Source organism: Argopecten irradians, chromosome 9 (genome assembly GCF_041381155.1).
Source record: "Argopecten irradians isolate NY chromosome 9, Ai_NY, whole genome shotgun sequence".
Taxonomy (NCBI): Eukaryota; Metazoa; Mollusca; class Bivalvia; order Pectinida; family Pectinidae; genus Argopecten; species Argopecten irradians.
The window spans coordinates 26058727-26068927 of record NC_091142.1 but is presented as its reverse complement, the minus strand read 5'-3'; the positions used below and the strand labels follow the sequence as shown (position 1 = coordinate 26068927).

The window sequence follows — 10201 nt, the reverse complement described above, 5'->3', positions numbered from 1 at the left end:
GTGTAAGCCTTTTAAGTTATGTTGCAGTGTATCCAAAATGGGACCTAAATGAACTAATAGAGTCTTACATGGGTCTGTCAAGTGTACATGGATATCTCAACCCGAGAAAACGATTTTGGGTGGTCAACCTGATGCTTGCCGAGGGTTGGCGGCCAAATCTTTCTCGAGGGTTGCGATATAACTTTCCACATGACAGACCCATGTTTTCCCTACCTCGGTAAAAGACAGAGTTATCTTCTCCCTAACAACAGCGGTATAACCCTGTCAGGTATGAGAGAAAAACGTATCCAGATATGATATTCCTAGATCGCCACCTTTTAGTAGCGAGTTCGAAACCATCTCGAGGCTATATATATATAAACAGGTGGATGAGGTTATTCTCCGAATACTCTGGTTTTCCTCCATCTATCTCAGCACGTCCATTAAGAGCCCGGATGTTATCAATAAGACATAAAGAACAAACCACTTGTCCTCGTGTAATTTAAGGAAAACAGAGACACAAGAATACGATATAACACTTTAATGTCTATCAGTCGACTTTACACAAAGTGTTTACGGTTTGCATATACTTATATGTACAAAATAAATAGATATTGGAATCACAGATAGGCGTAAAAGATAAACAAACTAATTCCACGTCCGTATTATATCACACTCTCTCTTCCTTTCATCCTATCTCTTCCTTTCTCTTCCTCTCTCTTACGTTGAATTTTTGTCATTCTTTCCCTTTCTCCGACACTCAAATATAACTTAATATATATTTCACATAATGCATAAATTGTTACGAATAATATTCCATCCTATACGTGCGCAGCACAACATAACGCTTTCTATCACACACTATACTGTGTAAGTGTGCAGCACAACATCACATGTATACGAGTTGTATAAAGCTTTCTATCACACACTATACTGTGTAAGTGTGCAGCACTACATCACATGTATACGAGTTGTATAAAGCTTTCTATCACACACTATACTGTGTAAGTGTGCAGCACTACATCACATGTATACGATTCGTATAAAGCTTTCTATCACACACTATACTGTGTAAGTGTGCAGCACTACATCACATGTATACGATTCGTATAAAGCTTTCTATCACACACTATACTGTGTAAGTGTGCAGCACTACATCACATGTATACGAGTCGTATAAAGCTTTCTATCACACACTATACCGTGTAAGTGTGCAGCACTACATCACATGTATACGAGTTGTATAAAGCTTTCTATCACACACTATACCGTGTAAGTGTGCAGCACATACATCACATGTATACGAGTCGTATAAAGCTTTCTATCACACACTATACTGTGTAAGTGTGCAGCACTACATCACATGTATACGAGTCGTATAAAGCTTTCTATCACACACTATACTGTGTAAGTGTGCAGCACAACATCACATGTATACGAGTTGTATAAAGCTTTCTATCACACACTATACTGTGTAAGTGTGCAGCACTACATCACATGTATACGAGTTGTATAAAGCTTTCTATCACACACTATACTGTGTAAGTGTGCAGCACTACATCACATGTATACGAGTTGTATAAAGCTTTCTATCACACACTATACCGTGTAAGTGTGCAGCACTACATCACATGTATACGAGTCGTATAAAGCTTTCTATCACACACTATACTGTGTAAGTGTGCAGCACAACATCACATGTATACGAGTTGTATAAAGCTTTCTATCACACACTATACTGTGTAAGTGTGCAGCACTACATCACATGTATACGAGTTGTATAAAGCTTTCTATCACACACTATACTGTGTAAGTGTGCAGCACAACATCACATGTATACGAGTCGTATAAAGCTTTCTATCACACACTATACTGTGTAAGTGTGCAGCACTACATCACATGTATACGAGTTGTATAAAGCTTTCTATCACACACTATACTGTGTAAGTGTGCAGCACTACATCACACATGAATACGAGTTGTATAAAGCTTTCTATCACACACTATACTGTGTAAGTGTGCAGCACTACATCACATGTATACGAGTTGTATAAAGCTTTCTATCACACACTATACTGTGTATGCAGCACTACATCACATGTATACGAGTTGTATAAAGCTTTCTATCACACACTATACTGTGTAAGTGTGCAGCACTACATCACATGTATACGAGTTGTATAAAGCTTTCTATCACACACTATACTGTGTATGTGTGCAGCACTACATCACATGTATACGAGTTGTATAACGCTTTCTATCACACAAATACGTAGAACTACATCATACTGTAACGCTTAACTATTTGAGATGATCTTTGAGTTATCATTAAGCAAAAGTGACAATGAGGGATGGCCGCGTGCTATGGTCGGTATAGGCTGATACGAGACTATGGAGGGACTCTATTACCTGTGTGGAGTTAACTATATTGGTAGACATATATGTTAGTGGTCTGTCGATCGCAGGTCTTCCTGACAAATCGACAAAAATTCAATTGTTAAATCTGTTTCATAATTGGCTGTTTACTATCGCAAAATGATTTTCTTTGAAATTTCACAACCGAAAACAATATGCGAAAACGTTAACTCTACAGATAAGGGGAGATAACTTTGATTTACGCCATGCTTTTAACAGTGATAATATTGTACAAAGCAGTTTGATGATTCGAACAGAGCAAATATAACTCAAACGTACCTATCTATATATTTCAAATGCTAAAAAAGCAGTTGTCTCTGATAAATATTTTCTAGTATTTGATTTGATCAATTCAAGTAACATAAAAAAAATCATTATCAAAATGACAAAATCTGTAAAGATATGTCGAGATAAAACTGAGTGGACAGACATAGAGATCGTATTGTAATACACCATACTTTCACTGGAACACAGATTTATGTTTTGAATAGATCATAAATGTTTTCAAGGATGTTTAATTCTAGACAATGAAAGAAATACATATTTTATTAACAAAAATCAAATTGCAGAATTTGAAAAAAAAATCATACCATGAAGAAAAGGATTCAGAATATGAGGTCATGTTATGACCTGTAGGTTACACGTGACACGAATGACATAAGAGTCGTCAATGATCGTTAGACATCGGGTCATTCCGGCAAGATTGTTGTCTGTCGGAGAGACTGTACTCAGACATTTAATAAGTTAAAAAAAATCGTAGAAATTGAAAATATACTTAAATACTATAGGGAATGAACAATGCGGAATGTTCTAGATCTACAATCAGATATTAAGTCAAGTCTAATATCCAAACCTCCATTTGTAGTCTCTTGTTTTTCTAATCTTACTTCATGGTATATTGGTCGCTTATATTTGCATGCATAATGTATTTCATTCTATGGAATTATAAAATGGAAAAGAAAAAAAAAACTAAAAAATCACTTATTAAGCGCTGAGATTAAATATGAATTGTGCCGGTCATTTTAATTTAAAGTGACTATTGCAATTTCAATATTGAACCTGATCATGAAATAAATTTGAAATATCTATCTGTAAATAACAAGACATCTGTAGCATAAAGGTGATGTGAATTTCAAGTATTTAGTACACTGTCACAAATAAATAGTTTTTAGTTTTGAAAGTTAAAATCAAAATCCGATTCTGATTGCCTTAAATATGTTACAATAAAAGCAGATAATGGCAACCAACACCAGAGATTGCATACAATCAATAATTAGGCATTAGTTATATAATATCACTCAAGTGCTCAACATCACACATAATCATCCTCGTCACCAACATTACACGACAATGTGTTTGAGGAACTCGATAAACTCCCAATGGACATCGCACGCACAAGTTTAGGTGTGCGAGTGTTCTCCCTTTGATTGTTCAGAAACTCCTTTCTTCCGGTCGTTAAAGGAGTGGATAATTTTGGGACCGGCGTTTCAGAACCGTTCCGGATTGTACCATTATATCCAGTATAATCCAACTGATCATGAGAGGAATACTTTGAAATTTCACCGCATACGTCATCACTGAAATCATAGGTCTGTGACAGATCACCATTAGACAGTCCTTTATTCGGAGAAATATTTTCAAGGTTTGAAGAAGACATTAAGTTTGAGACTGATTTTGATTTTCCTATAGCAGATAGCGATTTTGGTGCCGGGATTTTGGATCGTGGTCCGGATTTATCGTCCTTTCTCGGCTTTGTGTTTATAAGTTCCTTAATTTTCGACACTAACATGCTCGTATGGTCCGACATACTACGTTTGATATTTGTTTCTGGCGCAGGTGCAGAATTTACACTGTTCGAACTTGACTTTCTCGATATAGATGAACGCGTAGGAGTGCTTGGTCGTGGAGGCATGGAGTTGGCTCTTGTGTACTGACGAGGGGTCCCGGAATCCTTTGGTGGGAATGAAGGTGTTTTTGGTCGAGATGGTGTTGAAGCGGTGGATCCGCGGTGGCTTGTTGACGGCGAACTTTTATATGACGACTTTGAACTTTTCCGTTTTACATTTTCGTTACTGTCTAGAGAACAGACATCGCCACTGGCAACGTCCGACTCGTCATGGTCGCTATTGGCTTTTCTTGTTGGATCACTGCTACCACCAGGAGTTTCATTGACTGATGCTCTTAGCTCTTTTGCCTTCAACCGCCGGAATAGTTCGTCCATTTTGGCGTATGCATCAGCATCCTCTGGCGGAGCATCGAGGTCATCGATAGCTACTTCCTTTAAGCCATTGATAGGTAGAGACAGTGCCGCTTTAATCTCCTCCAATGGGCGCGACTCCAGCTCGTGTTCATGAATATCCCGCGGGTTAGGCGTTTTGCAGCGCCTGTACACTGACTTTGGAGGCAAAGATTTGGTCGGTGTTTTTGTCTTTGTGTTTTTAGCGGCTGATTCTACCCAAGCCTCAGTCCTATTATTCACGAAATGATTACCATTCTCACCTCTCTGGACAACAAGGACGTTTTCCTCCGCTCTTTTTGAGGCTGCAGATTCTGGATCGACGCTACGCGGTCGCACACGAAGAGATGAAGTTGGTGTTGACGTCACAGTTTTGGCCCGTGACCTAGATCTGTCGACGTCGGTCAATGGTTTTTGATTTTGAGATGCCGACGCCGCTCTAGCAATAATACGACCTCCACTTGGCCGAGGTGTCTTTGTTTCTTTTGAGTCACATGTGGATAAGACATGGCGTCCACCTGAACGGTTAACAGTTAAAACTGTTTCCCCTTCAACGGAATTCTGTGCACTTAGAGAACTATGTCCAATGCTTGGTGTGCGAGACCTTCGCTGAGGGGCAGGACTCGCGGGAACGGTTCGAGCTATGGGCGGATCGGCCACGTCACCGCCGTAGCAATCATAGGAATTGTCTTTAATCGATTTCTGGGACGGTGTACTGAAACTCCTATCTCTATCCCCTGGGCCGGGAGTACGCGATCTGCGAGGAGTTGCTACAGACGTACTACTAGGCGTTGGGCCAGGAGTAGAGGATCTCTTCGCAAGAAACATTTTTGTATAGGAAGTTGTATTGCCTGCATTTGAAGTCTTTGTCGTGTTTGTCGCTGACGGAGCTTTAGCCAAGATTGTAGCTTTTCTTGGCGTAGGTGGACGGCCACTGTTGGTCTGTGATACATTATTCTGACCAGAATATGCCGGCTGTTTCTCCAAATTATGTATCGAGTCTTTTAAACTAGATAATGGCGTACACGGCCGCGGGATGAGTGAAGGTGTAGAAGGACGAGCCGGGGTAGAAGGCCGCGCTATCCTCTCTTCTGGAGAGTTCATAACAGGTACAATTGGAGTTTCATCTGCTGCAGCAGACTTTTTTATGAGATTATCATCCAGACTTTGAGTCCTGTTTATTTTCTCTTTAGACACTGACGTAAACTCCTCTTTCGGTGAAGATTCCACACTTGATAAAGAACTTTGACGTGAAGACCCATAACTCCGCTCAACGGATGAACTGTGATAACTTCCGTCTGACCTCACACTTAACGAAACGTCACTTCCGGAATATGTCACTAGTTTTTGATCAATACTTCCGGAACTTAACTGTCGCATAGCTTGATATGTTTTCGAGAAATACCTTCCCTGATCTGATTCCGGCTCAGCTGCAACCTCACTCGTTATAGATACGTAACTCACATTTGGTGATGTTTGTTCCGGTTTCGGAGTAACATGTGCTGTAGAATCAAAACTCTCCTTCCGGTATTGCGAGTTTGATGAATCTGTAGGTGGCGCTGTACTTGTTACGCTGCCCGAATCAGTTCCGTACCGACTCGCGGCCAGACGGGCGCGGATTTCGGCAATTCTTTCACTTCTAGAATTGGGCATTTCAGAGGTTAAATCACTTTTGGAACTAGGCAATGTCCTGGTACCAGATTTATTTAAACTGTTATCACTATTTTCATCACTAGCTATTCTAGTTAGAGAACTTGAGCGCAATTCAGTTCTGTTTTGTTCACCGAATGTTCTATTTAGTGAACTTGAACGCTGTTCTGGTTTAGTTTCATAAGAAGTCCTTGTAACACTTCCGGTTGAACTACTTTGTAATCTTGTCGGGGTACTTGGACGTCCTGTCCCTGAAGACCCACTCGCCTGTCGTGTGACCCCGGGGGAGGGCCGAGGGACAGTACCAGTAATCGATCTAGAGACACTTACTGGGGTTGTCGCTCGGAACTGGCTGGTAGGCGTCTTTGGTCTTGACGCAGAACCGACACTTACGGGCGTTTTTGGTCTGGAAACAGAACTAACAGGTGTTTTAGGCCTTGCAACAGAACTGACCGGCGTTTTCGGCCTGGGAACACTGCTCACTGGCGTTTTGGGTCTAGACACAGAACTTACTGGTGTTTTTGGTCGTGCAACTGAAGACGTCTTTCTGGACGGTCTATCTAGTTCGTAATACTCGTCAGACGATTGCGTCGATTTGAGTATTTTGTCTTGTCTAGCACTATTCCCTGTGTCGAAACTTCGAGAAGCGTCCTTTCTATTCGCCCACGTTCTGTATTTTTGAGTTGCCTCCGTTAATTGAGGTTTCTTATTCGGACGTCCCGTATATGTGTGTTTAAAGCTGTCCGTGCTACTCTGGGATCTGGGCGAGTCTAAACTTCCTTCCGAAGTGTTGCCGTTCGGAACTGATAACGCGTTATTTAGGAGACTCTTAAACTCATCCAGTGTCATTGTACTGATTTGGTCTAAACTTAAGTTGTTCTGGTTCGGGGTTGACCCGGACGTCACATCCGTTTCCTCGCTGTCGTTACCGGAAGAGTCCATACTTGGTCGCTGTGGTAACTGTCGTCTGTCGTCAATCCTGGAAGTCCTGAAAAGGCAATAAATAAATAAATGTCACTTATGCACTTAGTGATCAGATACATTACATATCCGGATAACATTCATGTTGGTATTATGCAAAAAGATTTTAAAATTTATACAGACCAAATGTATTGTGACAAGCCATAGCTAAATATTAATAGGATACGAAGTACTACATTTGTAGGCGTTAGTTTGTTCTTAAAACAATAGGATACGAAGTACTAGGCGTTAGTTTATTCTTAAAACAATAAGATACGAAGTACTAGGAATTAGTTTGTTCTTAAAACAATAGGATACGAGTACGGCGTTAGTTTGTTCTTAAAACAATAGGATACGAAGTACTAGGCGTTAGTTTGTTCTTAAAACAATAGGATACGAAGTTACACGTTAGTTGTTTGCTTAAACAATAGGATACAAGTACTAGGCGTTAGTTTTTGTGCTTAAAACAATAGGATACGAAGTACTAGGCGTTAGTTTGTGCTTAAAACAATAGGATACGAAGTATTAGGCATTAGTTAGTGCTTTAAACAATAGGATACGAAGTACTAGGCGTTAGTTTGTTCTTAAAACAATAGGATACGAAGTACTAGGCGTTAGTTTGTTCTTAAAACAATAGGATACGAAGTACTAGGCGTTAGTTTGTTCTTAAAACAATAGGATACGAAGTACTAGGCGTTAGTTTGTTCTTAAAACAATAGGATACGAAGTACTAGGCGTTACTTTGTTCTTAAAACAATAGGATACGAAGTACTAGGCGTTAGTTTGTTCTTAAAACAATAGAATACGAAGTACTAGGCGTTAGTTTGTTCTTAAAACATTTGAAAATATGTTGTACATCGTTAAATAAGCTTCAACTACAAGTGTGTAATGAATCACATCCCTGTAATGTTGTAAGATCACAGTAAGTGTGTATTTCCAAATTATTATGGTATTCATTATAAAGTAACTTATATAGGCCTAACTCTATTGTGCTGGCAGGTTTTAAATCTTATGAATTAAAAATAAGCCAACATAACATTTGCAATATATACATACAACTACTTTTAATCATTTTTATTTCACATCTTAAACAACAATCATTATTATTATTATTGGCTCAGAACAAGTATGGTGAAAATAAGAATATTCCACAAAGATATAATATAAATGGAACATTAAAATTCCTTTTTGAAAATCCGAATCAATGAGATTCATATCAACGACGTGTGTATATTCAACGCAATGTTAACATGGGATTACAACGGAAAACCTTATAAATATGTACTTTTTTTTGGAATCATTCTATATTTACATCCAAAAGTTAACTTAAAGATACTCCACCGCCGACAGATCATAAATGAAATTCATCATTTGAACAATAATTGGTGTTTAATCGTGTATATATATGACTAATTAACACAAAAATAATATAAAATGATTTATTTCGCCTTTGGTGCATGCGCAATCATTACTTCATTTCATATAAGATATAGTGCCACGGAATTTTTTCGGGATGCAATTAAATATTTTTCATATTTTCAACTTGAAGTAAAATTAGAAGCTCGAACTTTTTAATGGTGGTAATGGTGTAAAGTTAGTAACTTTTGTAACTGAAGAAAAATACTAAATCGTCTGCTCCTGTTTTTGATAGTGAAAAAATACCATTTGTCATCGGTGGAGCATCTTACAGGAATAAGTTAATATATTTCATTTTCCCGTGGATATAGACCCCTAATGGCCAATCCCTGATTCCATGCTAAACTAACTTCCTTTGAGAAACTTCAGGTCTGAGGAAACAACAGTCAACAAACACTCCACTGTTTACTTGTGTTTCCGCGCCGGGTGACCCTGTTTATATACACTGAATATGTACAAGGCTTTAAACATCTGATTCGTTCTGTTATCGGGTTTGTAGTCTGCGATCAGTGATTTGGTCACTAGAAGTCTGTGCTTGCAGTAAATACAGAAGTATTTAAATGTAGATGATCATATATAGACTTTAATGCTACAATATAATCAGCGTCAACAATTAATCGACATCAATAAAATATCATCAACTTCAATAATATCATCGACGCTAACATTTTCATCGAAATGAACGATTTCATCAACTTCAATAATATCATTAACTTCAACAATATCATTAACTTCAACAACATCATCGACGTTAACAATTTCATCAACTTAAACGATTTCATTAACTTCAATAATATCATCAACTTCAATAATATCATTAACTTCAACAATATCATTAACTTCAACAACATCATCGACGTTAACAATTTCATCAACTTAAACGATTTCATTAACTTCAATAATATCATCGACGCTATCATTTTCATCGACATGAACGATTTCATTGACTTCAATAATATCATTAGCGTCAACGATTTCATCGACTTCAACAATATCATTGAAGTTAGTAACTCCTTCGATTTCAATAATATTGTCACCATCAACAACTTATATCACCAATTTCAATAACGATACAATCATCAACAACGTCGACAATGCCATCAATATCATCAACATCAACGATATCTTGATAAAAATAGCATCAACGTCAACCTAACCATCAACACAAACACCATCTATAACCATGATAACAAAATCACCAACCTTGATGTGTCTTACATCACTAACGTCAACAATATCATCTAATATGTTTCAATAACAAAAACATCGACATCATTATCAAACAACATCCTAAACAGCAACAAAAACAACAGCATTTACAAGTGTAGCAATAACGATGTTAAAATCGATCACTTGTTATAATATCAGAATAAGGCTTACACCTGTATACCAATAACTATCGAATGTGTATTGTATATTGTAAATGATAACGATCTGTTATCTATTAGAATCGATTGATTATTCTAGCATGAATATTGACAGACAATGTCAACACAGTGGTGTTTTAAGTATTGCCAGAAGGACAAACAACTCTGAGACAATATC

The 10201-nt window shown here is 38.1% G+C and overlaps 1 protein-coding gene across 2 annotated transcripts in view; it reads right to left on the bottom strand.

Annotated features, from left to right (window-relative positions):
- Positions 1-505: 505 nt before the first annotated feature.
- LOC138331890 (uncharacterized) overlaps positions 506-10201 on the bottom strand; it is an 87130-nt gene continuing 77434 nt past the window's right edge. For both annotated transcript variants that reach the window (XM_069279746.1, XM_069279747.1), the window contains exon 5: positions 506-7268. In XM_069279746.1, the coding sequence (XP_069135847.1) occupies positions 3707-7268 (3562 nt within the window). In that variant the 3' untranslated portion in view covers positions 506-3706. The remainder of the gene's footprint in view (positions 7269-10201) is intronic.